Consider the following 21,049-nt stretch of genomic DNA (forward strand, 5'->3'; position numbering starts at 1 on the left):
GTAATTTTTGTTAGTGGGGATCGATGATACCTTTTTTTTTAATTAGACCACATGTCTCAATAGAGACAAAAAATGAATGTTATCACTGCAACTTAAATCGGGCTAAATGCAAATATCGTTTCTGGTAAACAATATACGTACGTTGTCGGCAAACTTTATTTGAACGATCTTTAAAAGTAGGAAAAACGTGTTTCTGTCGAAATTTTTCTTGACTATTTCGTATCGAGTGCTGATAAATTAAATACTTTGTTCTATTTTAAAATATAAGATTGGTGCTAAACAAATCTAATTAATACCCACTTGTTGAATTATTTTTGTTTTCTAATCGACACTGCTTGGAGACGTGTTGCCTTACTGAATTATAACCTTGTAGCGCAAATGAAATACTCCATGCAAAAAAAAAAAAAAAAAAATGAGAGAAAATATAAAGTATTTTTTCTTCTTCAAAAGTTTCAATATTTGGCAGACATCTCCATGCAAATCATCCATTCAACATAGCAAAAGATGCAAACCGAATTATTATTTTTTTTTACAAAGCATTTATATGATAAAATTACAAATACATTCCAAACATTTTACAAACAATACATCAGTATTTATTGTACAATAGTAGATGGACCTAACATACTAAAAATGTTGACGTACCAAAATACCATAATGCAAAACTTTTTACAGCATAATAAATAAGTCAACTCATTTCTATACCATTTGCCGTGTGGACAAACTAACCGGCAATTAATATCATATAAACTATAACATATAACAATTCATATTTATTAAATTTATTAAATGCAGCTATATAGAATAATACTGACATAAGGCTAAACAGTATGAAACTTTTTGAATCTTTTTCTGCCTCTGGCACTAGCGATGAATGTCAACTAAGAAGAAAACACAAAAAATAATTTCTTTGAAACTTATTACTGGAGGTAATGCCTTTACAAATTGCAGAGAGAGGCATAATCGTCCTGCGCTTAAACCTGAATACAAAAATAATAAATTAATTATAATAGATATAACAATTGTAGTTTGCTAACGATTTATTAAAAGAATTCTCATAACTTTTAAGGATTTCGAACCAATACAATATACTCCATGACATGGCCCATGTCCTATATCTAACTTTTTTGATGAAAACAAATACATTGTGTTCTCATTTTTTTTCAATTTTTCAATTATAGTTGATAGCATAACATCACAACCACTTGTCTTTGTCAACTTAAGCTATGATTCCGTATACAATGATGTTTGGAGATGGAACAGATTTGGCTTCGTATAATTACAATGTCAAAATAGAAGATGGTATGGTTGCCAACGAGACAACTCTCCACCAGATACCAAATGAAGTAGAAGTTAATAACTATAGGTCACCAGCAATGAGCAAAACCCATACCTTATAGTAAGCTATTAAAGGCCCCGAAATGACAAATGCAAAACAGTTCAAAAACTAACGGCCTGATTTATGTACAAAACAATAAACGAAAAACAAATATAATGAAAAGCAACAAACTACAACCACTGAATTACAGGCTCTTGACTTTTGGCAGGCACATATTGAATGTGGCAGGGTTGAACATGTTTGCTTGCATGTGTTTACTCGTCAAAGTTTAATTTATGCATTTACAAAATTGCATTCGAAAACGCTTAGTAAAATGTGGGGTATTGTTGCATTTGTTTGAATTTGAGGAAGGGTTGGAACAAATATTTAAAATCATAAACTGTGTGAATAGCAAACATTCTTAATAAAAAGATAATATGATGTATCGATTCGTGACACATAATCCAAATACTTACGGGGGAAAACGCAAAGAGAGGGCACTTTTATATTGCTGTTTTTCATCTTACGTCACTATATATTCTTAAACACAGAGTAAATATTGATACCAGTACAGAAGGATAAAGACAATGCACATTTGTACCTCTATTTGTTTTCTGTGTTTTACTAATACATTGTATGCATGCCAATGTTTATGTCAATGGTTGGCTTCTCGCACAGTTTCTTATTCAATCTTTGTACCTTATTTTGTACGTAGGTGTGTCCACGTGTCCGTTGGAATTTACATCAATGTTTATCCGTAATGCAATGGCGGAGTTCTGAAGAATGAAAAATTGGTATTGCAATGTGACAGCTTCAAACAATTAAACAAAAATATTCCTTATTTACAGATATGAAAATTGCACTCCCCCCCCCCTTTTTTTTTATCAAAAGGTGTATTGCATCATTCAAGGTCAAGTTTTTTTTCTTTAAAACATCAAGGACAAATATCAGTACTTCTAGAGTTCGATATTTTAAAATGACCTGAAAACCCAATGACACAAATATTAAATAACAAAGGGGAGTTTCTGCGTGTTAAAAGATGTGAGCAATATCACACGAGTAGATTGTCTCCTATTAATTTTGAAACAGGAGAAGTTAATAGGATCGTAAAATAAAATTAAGTACATTGTAACTATCTCTATAAAAGTTAACTGTATATGTTTCATCAGAATGCGATTTTGAAATTTCATTCTGAATCAGAAATGCTACCAAAAAAGGAAAGCTACAATTGTGGAATTGTACATTTGTTTATTTTTTTTGTCTTATTAAAAAGAATGAACATAAAACCAAATGAAGTTTCGTATGTAAATAATTGATGACGAGGGGGTTTTTAACGACCTTGACTACCCATGAGGGTCTTGCACGGTCGGTCAGAAATAATTGATGTCGCTTTGTTAAAAAATTATACGATTCTAACCGCCTCCTAATTCATGTTTGTCAATTTAATTTTCGCTTTTGGACATTTGATTGATTGTTGTTTGCTGACTGACCGTTCAGTGATGAGTATTTCATGGTCATTCAGGAAAAAAATTCACAGTTAATCAAATAAGTAGATTCTAAGGATCGACCAGGATAACGAAGAGACACACGAATTGCTACAGAAAAAGGATAATTACAGATAAGGGCAGAAATTTTCTCTTGCAACAGTCCACCTACATGTACATACTCAATCCTCTAAAGTTGTTGCAAGTGTTTTTTAATGTGTAAATTCAGTTATAGAAATTTCCCTACACAATACACAGATTTAATGTTACCATTCCAGTTGTGACAGCATACAGATACATATATACACAGCCAAACATATTCCTGGGTTGGAGAAAAATATATTCGATAAAGGCACTCTGTATAAAATAAGGAGATGTGGTATGATTGTCAATGAGACAAATATCCACCAGAGGCTAAATGATGCAGATGTAAGATGTTAACTGTGTCTGCTATGGACGATAAGCGGACAAAGAACTACTATATAGTATATATCTAAGGGAAACAAGTTCAAATTTTTATATTCTTGTTTCACTCTACACTAAGGCATAATAACATTTTGAACTAATTTCTGGATATTACATTGTGTTGTTACTTCTTAAACAGAATGCGAACAAATTAAGCACGTGGTGTCTTGCTAAGTATATTCGTATTCTCATTTCAAAGTATCAAAGTAAACGGGAAGAACGTGTCGGGCACAGTTTACCCGATACAACTCATCAATGCTGAGTTGCTGATCAAATATGAAGTAATTTTTGTCGAGCCTGCGACTTTTGTCGCAGAAAGCTCGACATAGGGATAGTGATCCGGCGGCGGCGGCGGCGTTAGCTAACTTCTTAAAAGCTTTATATTTTAGAAGATGGAAGATCTGGATGCTTCATACTTTGTATATGGATGCCTCATGTTACGAAGTTTCCGTCAGTCACATGTCCAATGTCCTTGACCTCATTTTCATGGTTCAGTGACTACTTGAAAAAAAAGTTAAAATTTTTTGTAATGTTAAATTCTCTCTTATTATAAGGAGAAGGATAACTATATTTGGTATGTGCGTACCTTGCAAGGTCCTCATGCCCGTCAGACAGTTTTCACTTGACCTCGACCTCATTTCATGGATCAGTGAACAAGGTTAAGTTTTGGTGGTCAAGTCCATATCTCAGATACTATCAGCAATAGGTCAAGTATATACGGTGTATGGAAGGACTGTAAGGTGTACATGTCCAACTGGCTGGTGTCATCTGACCTTGACCTCATTTTCGTGGTTCAGTGGTTCTAGTTAAGTTTTTGTGTTTTGGTCTGTTTTTCTTATACTGTATGCAATTGCAATAGGTCTACTATATTTGGTGTATGGAATGATTGTAAGGTGTACATGTCTAGCTGGCAGGTGTCATTTGACCTTGACCTCATTTTCATGGTTCAGTGGTCAAAGTTAAGATTTTGAGTTTTGGTCTTTTTTTCTAATACTATATGCAATAGGTCAACTATATTTGGTGTATGGCAATATTTTATGATCTATATGTCAGTCGCGCAGGTTTTATTTGACCTTGACCTCATTTTCACAGTTCATTGCTCAGTGTTAAGTTTTTGTGTTTTGGTCTGTTTTTCTTAAACTATAAGCAATAGGTCAACTATATTTGTTGTATGGAAGATTTGTTAGCTTTACATGCCTGCCTGGCATGGTTCATCTGACCATGACCTCGTTTTCATGGTTCATGGGTCAATGTTTAGTTTTCTTGGTTAATGTTAAGTTTATGTGACAGTTGTAATAAAGCTTTAGATTAAGGACTATCAACATAATATCAGTGAATAGTAAAGAAGGCGAGACATTTCAGCGTGTGCACTCTTGTGTTCTGTAGTAATTGAGAAATCTGTAACAAAAAAAAATAAATTTATTCAACACTTTTTCAACATTTCAAAGTATCGAAAAGGAAGGAGCAGGTGACTGACCGATCCGAAAAAAAAGTCATTTATTACATGTCATCACAGTAAAGCTGGTGCCGGAGTATGAAGTAATTCTGTGTAGTAGTTCTGACAAAAGTGTCAGGAAAATACTTGTCGGACGAACGAACGGATAGATGGACGGACGAACGTACTTACGAACGGACAGACAAAATTAATGCAATATTGCTCCTCTATTTATACGTGTAAGACCTGAGTATGGAAAATGACGAGTATTAATATATCAACGGTTTTGTTCGCTGCGATATACAATATAGTCTTTTGCACTGATATAGCAAAACCAAACATCAATCAATCAAAGGATTTGACTCTTTCAAACCTAGAAAAATCACATACTTTTATATAAAAAGTCTTAAAAAATGTTTTTTTTTCATTTGAAAATTCTTTATTTATCGTGTCCTTGGGCCCATCAAAGTTTTGATTTATTGTATGTAGAAAACGATACATCATTAATCTCATTATATTACATCATTAAAGGTCAAATTGTGTTTCTTTGATGATAAATGTTACAAACTTGACATTTAAAAATGGCCTACATACCCAGTGACACAAATATCAAATGTCTTAAGATGATGTGATCACTTTTAAACGAAAGGATAAAGTTCTTAAACACGTAAAGTAGGACGATAGTACACTAGTCATGAGGGTCTGGAGCTGGTTTACAGAATGGATTAAAAGTAAAGAATATAGAAAATTCATAAAAAGTAAAGAACGCAGAATATTGGTGCAGTAAAACATAAAGAAAAGTGCTAAAAAAATAATTAGAGAAAAATGGCATCAAAATCTTAGAAATTAAACAAATGTAATCATTGTAAATATTTAATGTCTTCACACCAAAATAATCATAATTTAATGTTGTACTGCATGTTATGCGGTGTATTCAAAATAGCATATCAGTATATGTTATAAAATTGACAAATCGGACCACTCTGGAAAAGTTGAAATGGATAAATGTGCACAAATCTGTAAAATTGTAAAATCATTCGTTGATATAAACATGTTATTCTTTTAGGAAAATGACTTGTGCATTACTTAATGAGAATAGTATTAAGATAATTGTCATTCGTATGAATAGCTAATTAAAATCTTGAAGATTGGTTATATGCATACCTATGTCAATCACACATTTGATATAATTTTATCAAGTTTACTTAAATTTGAAAAATACTTATTTAAGATGAAGAATGACTGGTAAATGAATGGTTTGTACCTACCCAGGTATAAATGCAGACTTCTCCATTAGATTCTATGTATTTTCAAATGTCCATTATATTTGTAACGGGCATAGATTAATTAGAAATTTGGAAATAAAGTTAATGTTTCAATGTATTATCTTGTTAAAACAAAATCAGTTTTAAAACTTTTGCAGCAGATTTCTTAGTTTAAGGCCTATAATAATTGTTAAAAGACACTTTGTAAGACCATTCAAGAACTTTACTCTTTATTGTTTTTTTTTCACACGGATTTCCCTATCAGATCTTACATCATTTTAACAGAACTTTGCGTGTATTTGTTAAAAACTATACATTGTAACTCATGTATGATTAATCTGTTATATGAAGTAAAATGATCCTTTACCTTTAATTTATTTCTTAGGTTCTAAAGAATAAATATTAAGTTATTGTTGTAAATCATTGTTTAGACGAAATGAGTAAAACTAAAATGAAAATATAGAAAATATATCTAATGGCAGGTTTATTTTTCGAACCAATGGGTATGTATCCTTTTTCTTTATCCTCTATTGCATCATCGTTATTTTAACTTACAATTTTGCAGAATTTGCTTAATTTGATATCAAAGTTACGGTGACCTAGTTACCTAGTGAAACAAATATCGCATAGCTGAAAATGGTTTGCACTTACAGATATGTTATACAATACCAAATCTCGTATGAAAGACGTGCGTACTGATTTGTGCGAATGTTACTAAGTGACACAAATATCATTTAACGAAAAAACGTATATGTACATTAATCTCATAAGAAGGACGTTAGAGCTTATTTCTACTAATGTACTGACCTAGTGGTACACATATAATATTACTAAAACGATCATTGCACCTTAATGTTATGAAATACCATTTTTAGTTAGTAAGAACCTGCAAACAAATTTCCCATTTGCATTTGTGGTCCTACTTTACTCGAGTGCCATGTATTTATTTGGATAGTTTTCGAACATCTTGAATGCATTATCAAAAGTTTGCATGGACGTGTTTGTAAAACATTGCTGATATTAAGTTATAGGCCTTGTAGCTTTGCTGAGTTTGTTATACCAGTATAATAAAAACAAAGTAGGATAGTTTGGCATTTGATGTATCAATTAAAAAAACATCAAGATACCAAGCTTATAGTTTTGTAAATCAGCCGTTTCGTGTTTCGTTTACAAATGACTCATCAGGGACGCCCGAAAATAAAAAAAGTTAAAGAGCAAAATATTAGTTATATATCCACCTACACAGTGATTAAAGTAACCTCATGTTGTGCTTCTTGTCGATCTAATGAGTCAAGCGGAGGGGACATTACGTGTGACCCTTGTCAGTCTGTACGTCCGTACTTCCCGAAACTGGTTTCCGTTTTCTAACGTTAGATTGCCTCAACCAAATGTTATGAAACTTATACACAATGCTTATTACCACAAAACACATATCCAGTTTGCATTTGGGTGGCGTCACTTTTACAGTTCTAGAGTTATGCATCTTTATCAATGAAAAACATGCTGAATTTTTCGTTTCCGTTCTCAAACTTAAGTTTGCCTCAACCAAATGTTATGAAGCTTATACACAATGCTTATTACCACAAAACTCAGATCAAGTTCGAATTTGGGTGGCGTCACTCTTACCGTTCTTGAGTTATGTCCCTTTATAACGTTATATGCAAGCGGGGCATCATCTGTGTACCATGGACACATTCTCCATTAATTTTTCATACATCAGGCCGTTTGTATTACTTTTTGTCATGCCAGAGCCTTTTACAGCTTACTATATGGTACGGGTTTTGCTCATTGTCGAAAGCCGTATTGTGACCTATAATCATTGCTTATTTCCATTGAAGATGTTAAAAAAAATCAGTTGAAAGATGAATGTGCTTAGCGGGGAAGAACGCAATACCCGTGTTGTAGTTTTGGTTTTGGTTTTAATCCGGGTGGGAATCCGTACTACAGTCCCGCTTACCTCCACATGACAACAGAGACGATAACAAACGAAAAGACGAAAAACGTCGACGGAAATTAATGGAAAGACTCCATTGCTAGTGTTTTTTTATGAACTTGTGATGTTTAGTTATAATGTCAAATATTTACCACAGTTAACCTTAAATTCATCAACCCGCATAATAAAACATCTTTGTAAAGAGAGTTTTTCAAAATTCCATATTCTCAAATGATGAGACCGGCCTTATGTATATGGTACACGGTTTCTTATTTTGGGAGAAGACAAGGGGGCAGTTGAAGATAATTTTTACAAAATGAGCAAATCTTTGTAGAAATATGAAAATTTTAGGAAGTAATTATTATGCCACATGTGGAGCAGGATCTGCTTACCCTTCCGGAGCACTTGAGATCACCCCCAGTATTTGGTGGGGTTCATGTTGCTTAGTCTTTAGTTTTCTATGTTGTGTCATCTGTACTATTGTTTGTCTCTTTGTCTTTTTATTTTTGGCCATGGCGTTGTCAGTTTGTTTTCGATCTATGAGTTTGACTGTCCCTCTGGTATCTTTCGTCCCTCTTTGAGAATGTGAGGAAATGTCAAGCACGGAACTTTGATTATTGTAGACATATTTTCATGCATTGCAGTGTATTTTTTTCTGGAAACTGACCAAATTTAAGTTTTGACTAACTAAAATCTGGGTTTTAGTATACATCCTTGTCCGAGGTAATATTTTGCCTGCTTCTCAGATCAGAAGTACATGCTCTTTTACGACCAAACATCCCGTCAACCAGTGCGCTCTTATGTGCAATTTAAGGTATGAATTAAGCACAAACTAGGAGTATAGTATAAGGTATAGTTTTTACATAAAATGCCTGTCACTTTATTTGAACTTAGAACGAAATAGCTATGGATGCTTAAAATATTAGAATTTTACAAAAAAATAAAGGGGGTCATATGCATTTGTTGAAAACTATAAATATGAAGTAAAATTATCCTTGACCTTTAATTTATTTCTTAGGTTCAAAAGAATAAATATTAAGTAATTACAAATCATGGTTTAGACGAAATGAGTAAAACTAAAAATATAATAGACCTTTTTGAAAATATTTCTAATGGCAAAATTAACAGCCTTTGTAGGGTCGAACAATCTCTAAAAATAAGAGTCATGTAATTCAAGTAAAAACAAATACAAAAAAGAAAATCATGTGATGCATGCAAATATCATTTTTTATGCATTTTTTCCAAAAAATATACGGTTTATTTTTCGAACCAATGGGTATGTATCCTTTTTTTTTATCCTCTATTGCATCATCGTTATTTTTACTTAAATTTTGCAGAATTTGCTTAATTTGATATCAAAGTTACGGTGACCTACTTACCTAGTGAAACAAATATCGCATAGCTGAAAATGGTTTGCACTTACAGATATGTCATACAATACCAAATCTTGAATGAAAGACGTGCGAACTGATTTGTGCGAACGTTACTCAGTGACACAAATATCATATAACTGAAAAAGGTATCTGTACCTTAAAACATGTTATAAAATGTTATATATAAATGGTAGATAACATTGATCTCGTAAGAAGGAAATTATAACTTATTTTTACTAATGTACTGACCTAGTGGTTCACATATCATATTACTAAAAAGATCGAAAACCTTTATGTTACGAAAGGCCATTTCTAATTAGTAAGAACCTGCACAATGATTTCCTTATTGATTTTGCCGTCCTACTATCTAAACTCGAATGCCGTGTATTTCTCTAGGTATTTTCCGAACATCTTTAATGAATTTTCAAAAGTTTACATGGACGTGTTTGTAAAATGTCATTGATATAAAGTGTCAGGCCTGGTAGCTTTGCGGAGTTTGTTATAACAGTATAAAAAAAAGTATGATGTTTTGCGTTTGATTTATCAATAAAAAAAACTCATCAAAAATACCAGGCTTATAGTTTTGTTCGCCAGACTTCCAATACAGTTACAGCTTCTTAGCAACAGTTGATTAGATTACTACAACCAGCCTGTATTAATCATCATCATCTGGTAAAAAGACAAGATTAACATTGACGTCCATATATACAAACAAACATTGGACTATATATACTAGGTTTTGTCGTATTATAGCATTAACAGATACCTTACAAACAAATTTGTCATTCACCAGTAGGTATTGAAAGATAAAAATAAATGTATATCCAACACCTCATCTTCAACAGAAAAAGTGTTTCATCTTAAAACATTTGTATAAAACAGGGAAGGACAGAATACAATAGATGGAGTTAGAATATGTGATTTTTTTTTCGACAATTTAAAATAAATGGCTTTGTATAATTTACTTTTTTATATTTTCATTTATTATACTTCATGTCAAAATGCCAGATTTTGATTGGTTAATACGAGGGAGACAATTTACTCTATCTCACGGCAAATACTAAATTACCCTTCACGGAGACGCTTGCTCAAGTGTGCGCTTTAATAAATACGGATGATTGTTATGTATAAGACGACATAGTTTATTACTTTGAATTTAAAATTTAATAGACAGAACATTCAGTATAATAAATTAAATAACACATATCTGATAGGGTGATAGAGCAGATTGTTACCCATCGAAAAGACATTGTCAACCTTGGCTTCGCCTCAGTTGACAATGTTTTTTCGGGGTAACAATCTGCTCTATCACCCTCTCAGCTATGTGTTATTTATATAATGATCCTCAAAGTTCAAAAAAAGATTTTTTATTTATATTTATGCAGGCGTTTATGATGCATATATATATATGTTAGAATGTGTATTTATTTATAATTGGTTTTAAAACAAAATATCTCCAGATTCGACGCAAAATTATGGCTTGCAAATTTTCCAAATTGACCATGTATTGTTCTGATAATTACTCCAGTCTCCAAATACACTGGCCCAGGCTAGGGGAGGGTTTTGCCCCCTAAACATGTTTAACCCCGATATATTCTGTATGTACCTGTACTTGTCAGGAGCCTGTAATTCAGTGGATAAAGTTTGTTGCTGTAAATCTCCTTTGTTTTTTTCGTAAATTGTTTTTTTTCATAAATCAGGCCATTAGTTTTTTAATATGAATTGTTTAACATTTGTCATGTCGTTGCCGTTTATAGCTTGCTATATAATATAGGTTTTGCTCATTGTTAAAAGTAGCCTTTAGTTGCTATCGTATACGTCATTTGGTCTCTTATGAAGAGTTGTATCATCGACAATCGCACCACATCTTGTTTTTACATACAGGACATTACTATCTTATGTTTTTTTAACCAAAGGATAACGTCGTTCACAAATATGAGTTATCTACATTTAAGGAACACTAGCTTATACGTTTTGTTATCATTTTGATGTCTGACAATGCATTTTAATAATTAAAAAAATATTGTACTCTTCAGATTGACTTCATTCTCTCACTTGAATCTTGTAATAAAATTTCAAAATTTTTAATTTTAAAAAAAGATTACGAGCAGTTATAAACAACAACATCTCCTAGTTGAGAAACAACAATAAGACGATTTCTATTGAAATCGAAGTCAATGCTCATCTCGCGCATAATTCCGTCTTCTTTCGAAAGCATCTGTCTGCTTTGTTTTCCGTCATGTGAAATAAATACTACATTATAAGTATTCTGGCCAACGACGTAAATGTTACCTTGTTTGTCAAAAGCAGCTTTCATAGGAGAGTCCAATAATGTTTTGTCTTGATATTTCCAAAGAACATTTGAGGCTGAGTTTAAAAGGACGACCACATTTGTATAGCAGTCTGTGTAACATATTTTGTCACCGAATGTTGCGACGTATGACAAACCAATATTATAGGTATAAAAAAACTTGGTCATGGAATCCTGATTTATCAAGTCAACTTTGTATAATCCTTTTGAATATATAGTGCAAAAAATCGTATCATTTAATTTTGCAATACCGATACAACAGCCAACAGTGTTCAATGTTCGGATAGTTTTTTTCTTCAAAATGTCAATAAAGATTATTTGTTCAGAATCACCATAATCATTAATTATAACAGTTCTATTGTCAACTGGTATAATGACATTAGGAGAGCTTACATTTTTTAGTTGAAAAGAGTATTTTAATAACCCATCACTATCATGAACTAATAAAAGATGCATGTCCTTTTTATCAACTCCCCTTCTGATTCTTCCTATGAATATAATTTCTTTATTTGGTAACAGACACACGGCTGTAACATTGCAGGTATTTAATTGTGTTGTTTTCACAAGGAATCTTTGTGCTACAGATAGCTGTGAATAATGACTTCTTACCGGAAGCTGACTTTCTCTAATATTTCGCGTGATTACTGGGACTTCAGATGGTACAGTCGCAACACAAATATGGCCAAAGTCCACATTGTCACTAACAAAATATTTTAAAATACCGTTTGCTTTATACTCAATGATTATGTTTTCAAGTTTTTTCTTATCAAGTAGTGATTGCATATATTCTTCTTCTTGATGCACTACATTTTCAATCTGATTTCCCGCCAAGAAAGTTTGGAAGTCTGTACCGTACTTTTCTAGTCCTTCAATTCCTCTTTTTATTTCTTCAATTTTGTGTTCGTGTTGTTGCAGGTCTTTAAATAGGATAGCCATATGACTTTTTGTCTTGTTTTCAACCTTTTCCATTTCATTCATTAGCTCTTTTTCCATTTTATCCAAAGTTTTGTTAAGCTGTGATCGAAATCTTGATATCTCTTTTTGAATGTCTTTTATCTGTGTGCGTACACTTGTCAAATTGTCATTTCTGCTTTGCTTAATTTTTTGCAACGTAAGCTGTATGTCATCAATACTTGTCTTCATGTGCTCAATAACACCGGACGATTTTGTATTATGTGTGACTTCTTCGAGTGACAGGACGTCTTTACACGTTTTATGTGTTGTTTTTATACATTTTTTACAGAGCAAAAGTTGATGATCTGGACAAAATTTTTCATATTTTTTATTGTGTTTTTCACAATGCAATGTTAATATCGGGTAGGTAGGTAACTTTATATATTCTTCTACTGGAATTGTTTTGTGATTTATAGATGTATTTGAGTTATCGTGTTCTTCTTTACAATTTGCACAGAATGATTTACAACATTCAAGGCACCACATATTTGCGGCAGATGTGGTGTCTTTCGTCTGACATACACTGCAGGTTATTCCGGTAGACGACGCCATTAAACATGTTAAATAACTGAAACGAGAAATGATAATGTGAAGGACAAATGTTTGAAAATAATTATGATACATATACATGTATTAAATCTAAAACCTGAACTTGACATTATTCATCCCTAATCGTTTAATCTCAATTACATGTAATCTGAGCGGTAGTCTTCCATTTAGATACTACTAGGTTAGTAGAACACCTTGTCCTGAATCAAACATTTAAAAGAGAATAAAAAAAACCCCACACTGTTAAAATAATTCATTAATGTAAGAAATTTGCAGTTGTCAGCCACATTGGTACGGCTCTTGCCTGTAAAAAAAAAGGTCTCAAGCGGCATGCAATTTTGATGGCCCTTTAACATGTTTAACCCCGGCATTTAAATCAAATGGCGAGAGACATCACCGTCATATTAGTGAAGAATAAGCAACAGTCCTTGCAGTTGGTTTTCGAATCCCGAATGAACTCATGAATGCTAGTTTATATAACAATAAGAAAATGTGGTATGATTGCCAATGAGACAATTCTCCACCTGAGACCAAATGACATAGAAGTTGAGTTACTTTGCGCAAGAAATTTACATTTTATATGTCCTTGTTTAGTTGAAGTAGAGTTGCAATACAGCTAAAAGTAATTGTATTACGGACGTCTATACAATTATAATGGAAGTACCGGAGGATTGAACAGTTATGACATGGTGTTCTGAAAACAAGCTACAACTTAAGCTCTTAAAATAATTTATTTTGAGCACTTAAAAGAATGAAATAATGTTTTACACCGAATCACTCCTCATTAAAGAGGCAAGTGCTTGTACTCTGCAATACTGATTTTCGTTAGAAGTAAATAAATGATGTTTTCGTACATAACAGATAATTTCTTGCTGTATATTTGTGTAAACCTCCTGGTAAATTGCAATTGTTATGGGAAAAAAACATTCAAATTCAAAATAACAAGTCTTGGAATGAATTGGAGCAAAACAAACTTCTAATGGTGGCTCTTTATTGCAGTAAACCAATACGGACTTTAAGAAGGTGCATTCAGGATCACACAATGTCTTACAATTGATTTAAAATGTCTACATAGTATGTTGTCGACATTTGCGTTCTTTGTTTTATGGTGTATAGTTGTCTCATTGGCAATCGTACCACGTCTCAATAATTTTATATATTTTACAAAAGTTCCAGATTTCGAAAAAAAAACAACAAAGTACTCTACCACCACCCCCTTACCCGTGGTATTTTGAAATACCAAATAACGTCTTGGATTATATTTCCGCGTACCAAAACCATAATACAAATCTCTCAATATGCATGATAGTACACCAAATCAACGACCCCTTTTAGTTTTATATCATGTCTTTGTGCACAAAAATTAAAACAAATGTATAAAATGGTACCACAAATAGTTACATTAAGGGTGTCTTACCTTGATGTTGAAAGCATATATGTTATTTGTTTTGTCAATAACGCTACTAAGATACGAATAATAGTTGCATGTAAAAATTAAACGTTACAATGTGTAGTCGAGAAGCGTATCGAACATCAATCCTATTTTATAATCAGTGGAGTGTTTATATGTATTGAGTTCTCTCCTTGAGAAGTGAATAGATATACAAATTTAAAGGTTGCTAGCATCAGTTGTTTGAAAAATGTACAGTTTTCTACTCTGAAAATATTTTATTTCGTGAAAGAAACAAATGTATGAATAAAAATAATCCAAATAGTCATAAAAGTTGTGTGCTACTAGATCTTACTGTATATATCAGCAGATGAAACAATATATAACTTAAATAACTGATGCAGAGATGAAAAAACCCCGAGTGTATTACAATAAATGTTGTCCATGCGATGTTAAACAATACATGTCACTGCTACGGATTAAATGTTATTTTAATTTTACTTGATTGTATAGCTTTCTTAAACAGAAAACAAATTTTTTTCGTTGAAAAAAAATAGTGAAAAGGTTAGGATTACAATGTATTATGAAATCAGTGCCCGTATGATAACAACCTTGGGTTGTATCTGTAATATCTGGAATCCTTTGCGAAGCAGGATCTGCATACTCTTTCTCAGCACCTGAGGTAACCCACTGTTTTTGGAGGGTTCGTATTGCTAAGTTTAAAGTCTTTATGTGTTGAAGGCCGTACTTTGACATATAATGGTTTACTTTTACAAATTGTGACTTGGATGGAGAGTTGTCTCATTGGAACTCATACCACATCTTCTTATATCTATTCCATGTTGTGTTTTGTAAACTTTAATTGGTCTTTTTGCCGTTTTTCTTTTATGTCATGCCGTTGTCGGTTTTTCTTGATTTAGGAGTTTGAATATTCCTGCGGTATATTCCGCTTATCTTAATTTTCAAAGTCCAAGGTTAATCAATATACTAAGTAACAACTGGTGTATCATCACCGAAACGTAAATATTCATGCAAGAAGTGGAAGAAACGGAATCAATTTAGGTAGTTAAAACATACAATAAGTCTAAGCTATACACAAAAGTAGTTGTTAAGATGTAAAAGTAAGCAAGAACAAAAACCCAACAAAATACACAACTGAGTGGTTGGGACTGATAGCGGTACTGTAAATCCCATATGTTACCACCCGTCTAGTAGGAGGTGTTTGAATTATTTGAATGATAATTTCAGGTAATGAACTACTCAATTTTTCTTCACTAAAGATACAACTACAAGAAAACCCCTAAAAGTGTACTTCTTATGTCCTGGTGGTTTTCACTCCGTTCAAAGTTATGTATTTTACTTTTCAAACTATGTATTGTCCATTTGACTTCTATATATTTGCAGAATTGTTTTTTTTAAATTCCATTTTTTTCAAATTAATATTTTTTCTTTGATGTATGTTAATATATGATATAAACGAACTCTGACTAATTTTGGTCTATAATTAAAAACGTTTCTCATTATGTCTCTATGCTAATTTTATTTTTTGAAGTGTTGAATACCTAATGGAGTAAGTATAATTAGTGTAACAGCTTTCCAATCAAAACAAAAACAACATATATGTGCATTGAATGTTTGTTTGTTTATACCATGTGACTTTGCCTATTTAAATGTTAAAGGACACCAATGAAAATGATCATCACTTTATAGTTTTGATTATTGATTTTGTATCATTTTATAAATAAACTTGTTTATATTCATAGATGATTATAGAAATGGAAGTAATTAATACTAGATTTTTAAAATCTTATTTTATTCCTTACATTTTTTTTAATTATGTCTTCTATTGATTAAATATTTCTATAACTAATAAAGGACTATAAACAAGCTTTCTCTAATTTTTGAGCTATTTTCACATTTCATGATTGGTGTTAGAAAAATATTTCTTCTCACTAGTGAAATATCTGTTCTCGGCAAATGATTGGTCGAAATTTAGTTATGACGTTTGAATTGGTTTCTTCTGAATTTCCTATTGTGACATCATGAAAAAAGGCGAAAATACATGATGACGTCACATAAAAAGAACACAACTTTCTGCAAATCTTTGAAAAGGAAGGATAAAAATCATTAAAGTTACAGTTTCCACCACTATAACTCGTGTATTGCGATATTTCTCCACTCTCAATAGTTAAATTTTAATTATTTAAAAAGCTCGGCAAGCCTCGCGCTTTGAATATTAACATTTAACTGTCTCGAGTGGAGAAATATCGTAACACACTCGGTGAAATCTATACATTCCTGCTTTTAGCATGGTGAGTTTCATAACAAGACAAAGAGGCTCTGAAAAGATTTATTAAAACACAGAATAAAATTAATCTACATTTAGTTATCTATCTATTTGAAAAATGCACATCTTGCAAGCAAGCCGTTCAGGAAAAAAATAAATAAATAAACTATTTTTTTTTTTTTTTTGAAAATAAGAAAATTCTTATTTTGAAAGTAACAATAATAAAAACCTTTACGGCTGAAGAAAATCTTTCAATTGTATTGTTATTATTGTCTCCCCTACTCAAATTTAAAGAAAGGAATTACAATGCCACCCACAATTTAAAAAAAAATGTACTTCCGAAAACAATCACATGACATGAAATCTAATTTTGTTTGCTGGTCAGTTAAGGTCATCCAATATTTAAATATACAAAGTCACATGGTACAGAAAAACAAACATTCAAAGCACATGTATTTTATTTGTTTTTATTTGAAGGCTGTTACACTATTTATACTTACTCCATCAGGTAATCAACACTTCAAAAAATAAACTTAACATAGAGACCTTGTGTGAAACGCTTTTAATTATGGACAAAAAAATATGAAATTAATAGTCAGAGTACGAATATATCATATATTAACATACATCAAGGAAAAAAATATTATTTGAAAAATAGAATATTAAGATTGTTTTTTCTCAAAAATATAGAAGCCAAATGGACAATTATAACTATAATATGAAATTTATAACGTTCAAAACAAACAAATCAACATTCTGTCATTAGTGAACATTTAAAGAACACCAAAATCGTGATAATAACAACACTATAAAAATATATGTACGAACTACTTGTCCACGGATATCTAGCCACTATCATGTCCTTTCAACCTCGATGTTGACGGAACAGACTTTTCACTGTTTTTTTTTATGACGATGAGTACCACATATAGAAGAGGGTCTGCTTTCCCTCCAGGAGCACCTAGGATCCCCCCGTTTTTTTTGGATTCGTACGCATGTTGACGTTGCTTTGACTTTAGTTTTCTATGTATTATTTTGCAGACTTTTGTTTGTCTTTTCGCCGTTGTTCTTATTTGCCATACTGTTTTCGACTCTGATTTTTATTGTCCCTGTGGTGTTTTTACCTCTTGTTTGCATAATTAAAAAAATTCTAGCTTTAAAACTATTCGATTAAACCAAATACCCTCTCAGTCATAGTTTCATTAGAAATGACAAAGATCGACATGCTTGCGCTTGTTGGAAATTTGATGAAAATTACCTTGTATATCCCGTATGCACAGATTTATTGAAATGTCAAAGTTCATTATTCTATCATTAGCTGAATCTTTGAAGGAAATAAAAAGCATGATAATATGCACACTCTAAGTATATGTTATCTTTACACTGCATTATTAAAAGATCTACACTGAAAACTGTAGAAGGAATTAGCCGGACAATCCAAGTACTCTCATGCATAGTTTCATTAAATATGACTTTAAGTTCAACATTTTGTCATTTTTGTAAAATGTAAAGACTACGTGTCAATATGCGCGCCTTTCACATATATACAAACACTCATCATAATATAAGATTTCTAGCTTGACAATTGTTGGAGGATTTCGCCAGACCAACCTTGTACACCAAATGAGTAGTGTCACCAAAAATTATAAAGTTTAACACCCTGTCGTTTGTGGTACATTAAAAAAAACCAAAAATTTGTATGTGTGATGGACAGGGGTAAAAAAAATGCCTCCGATAAATTCATTGAATTCTTCGTGGCTTAATACAAAAAGAGAAGAAAAGTAAAACAGAAAACAACACAATCATTGTTGCAATCATACCACGATAAAGGTATGTTAATTTGTAAATAGGAAAATGATAAAATATTCAATGGGTTTAAGGTTATGGATAAGATTTAGTAATATAAGGATATTGTTTCAACGTTTATATAAATTTATTTAAAATACTTATGAAACATATTTAGTTAGCACCCTACTCAAAATTTTTTACTAGTATGGCATTATGTTTTAATATACAAAAATAATCTTGTATGCACTATCTACTACACAAAATTGTTTTGTTGATCTATTGAGATGTTTTTGTTTGTTTGTTTGGTTGAAATAGTCTAACGTTTAATGTTTCAGGTTTTATGGACTTCACCTTTTTTCAATCTTCGTAAGAGTTTAATAATTTTGATAATTATTTTGTATACCTAATTTAATATGGGCAAATATAATAATGGTAAAATGAACAAAAATAGTTATGAAGTGTTCTTCATAGGAAAACAACTTAAGATAACCAATTCAAACAATTTGAATAATTTTCATTGTCGTTTAGTTATTCAATTTTCTGATGCAAGGCCGTACGATGAACTGTAGTTGCTAACATTCTACATCATTTGGCCTCTAGCGGAGAGTAATCTCATTTGTAATCATACCAAATCTTCTTATTTCTATATTTTGAACGGTCACGTGTTTTCCATTCGTTTGATGTGTATGAGCCTTTGATTTTGTCATTTGATAAATGACTTTTTGTTTTGAATCCTTGGAGTTTGGTATTTTTGTTACTTTTATTTTTACTAAATACAATATATGTTTTGTCAAGTAAAATGTAAATCAGTTTATGTGCCTCTCGACATTTATACCTAGGGTTTTTTTGCTGTTTTTGTTTCATTACAGAACCTTCAACATAAATAAAACAAACACTTAATAGGTTTCGTGCGTCCAAAGCTCTTTTCTGGGTTACCTTCATCATGAATACTCAAACTTAAACATTTGAAATACTAGGATAGATCAATGAAATAAAAATGAATAAATAAATGTCGATATTCAATGTAAAACTTTATTACATAGTAATATTTGCGATACATTTCATATAATTTCTAGCTATGCAGTAAATATCAGTAATTGTCCTTGCGACTTTACAATTTGAAGCAAGCAAAATACCATTTGTGTATATCAGTCTTTTTTTGTGTCATTACGAGGCAATGTCCGTTCAGGAATCATAAGGGTAGCTACAAAAAAAAAAAAAAAGAAGAAATCAAATTACTGGAATAACTTGAAAATGAAACATTAATATGACTTAACAATAAAAGCAAAATTCTGCTATTTTTGCATTGGAGAAACTGTAAAATGTTTCTTGGATTTTAACCCATTCTTCATTGACATCATTGAAACTCTGTGTCCACTTCCTAGTCAACGAAACCTACTAGGCTTTATACAACAGAATTCGTTATTCGAGTAATTGGTACTCGTCTTCTTTATCTAGTGTTGTAACACAGTACATGATTTAAGATTGAATATTGATCGTATTCTATGCAGATCAGCTATTATTGTCAGTAGTAAAAGAGGAAAATAACACCATGTTGTCACATCAATATACTTTAAAAGTTATTAGTCTTTAAATATGAAACTTAGATAATCAAAAACGTATACAGGGCTAACACAAAAAGCTGCATATATTTGTAGCAAATTTAATTCAACAGTCTTAGATTTGTGATAGCAAACTTATGTTCTCTCCTAGGCCAAAATTGTTCCCATGCTTCTGTCCGTTCACAGCAACACAGCCTGTACGGAACTAGGCTTTCAAAACCTAGGCTACTTGGCCAAGTAGGATTTATGAAAATAACGCGATGTTTCTGCAGTTACTTTTATCAAGATTAGCTGTTGGAAAGTCACCCTTAAATTTGGATACGTACCGTTCCAAAGACTAAAACAAACAAATATCGAGTGGAAATATTTTCTTATCATATTTCGAAGATTACTGACAACGTAACGTCATAAACCAAACCACCAAGAGACACACAAGTTTAGAAAACTAAAGATTGAGCAACACGAATACTGCTAAAAAATGGGAGTTCTCTCGTGTGCTCCGAGGAAGAGTCAGCAGATTTTTCTCCACACGTGTCACCCGTTGTGTTTCTCATGTAAGTACAAATTCGATGATAAGTCTTATTCGGTGATGTCACGTTTGAGTAAAGGAGGCGAAGACAGTATTGTGGTTACCATTATTGAAACATATCCATCATCATCTGATAAAACAGATATTTCATAACGACTAATCAAATCGTGATGGCGTCCATAGATGTTTTGAATGGATGACTTCAACTTCACCACATGGAACCTTTGGCTTAAAAGGTTCCTTGTAATAAGCAAAAATCTATCAAGTTAATCATGATAGAAAACACAAGATCTGAAATAATGTATTAATTTGGAGATATATACTCCATATGGAGGGCCTGCTGGAATGCTGCTACATAGAAATGGAAAAATTACATGTGGAATTCTGAAATCGTGAGAAAACTTAA

At 31.9% G+C, this 21,049-nt stretch overlaps 3 protein-coding genes across 4 annotated transcripts in view; 1 reads left to right on the forward strand and 2 right to left on the reverse strand.

Moving 5' to 3' along the window:
* The window catches only part of LOC127710652 (septin-2-like), a 635,810-nt gene that overhangs the window by 142,976 nt on the left and 471,785 nt on the right, over positions 1 to 21,049 (forward strand). The gene's annotated exons all lie outside the window — the stretch shown is intronic.
* Positions 11,311 to 14,541, reverse strand: LOC127710655 (uncharacterized). The gene is made up of 2 exons (XM_052216612.1): positions 14,505 to 14,541; positions 11,311 to 13,106 (listed from the first exon to the last, which is right to left on the reverse strand). The coding sequence occupies exons 1-2, from the start codon at positions 14,519 to 14,521 to the stop codon at positions 11,375 to 11,377; spliced, it is 1,749 nt and encodes a 582-aa protein (XP_052072572.1). The 5' UTR covers positions 14,522 to 14,541; the 3' UTR covers positions 11,311 to 11,374.
* LOC127710648 (uncharacterized) overlaps positions 19,571 to 21,049 on the reverse strand; it is a 57,755-nt gene continuing 56,276 nt past the window's right edge. For both annotated transcript variants that reach the window (XM_052216591.1, XM_052216590.1), the window contains exon 34: positions 19,571 to 19,756. In XM_052216591.1, coding sequence (XP_052072551.1) covers positions 19,701 to 19,756 — 56 coding nt within the window. In that variant the 3' untranslated portion in view covers positions 19,571 to 19,700. The remainder of the gene's footprint in view (positions 19,757 to 21,049) is intronic.

Source organism: Mytilus californianus, unplaced genomic scaffold, assembly GCF_021869535.1.
Source record: "Mytilus californianus isolate M0D057914Y unplaced genomic scaffold, xbMytCali1.0.p SCAF_8, whole genome shotgun sequence".
NCBI classification, from domain to species: Eukaryota; Metazoa; Mollusca; class Bivalvia; order Mytilida; family Mytilidae; genus Mytilus; species Mytilus californianus.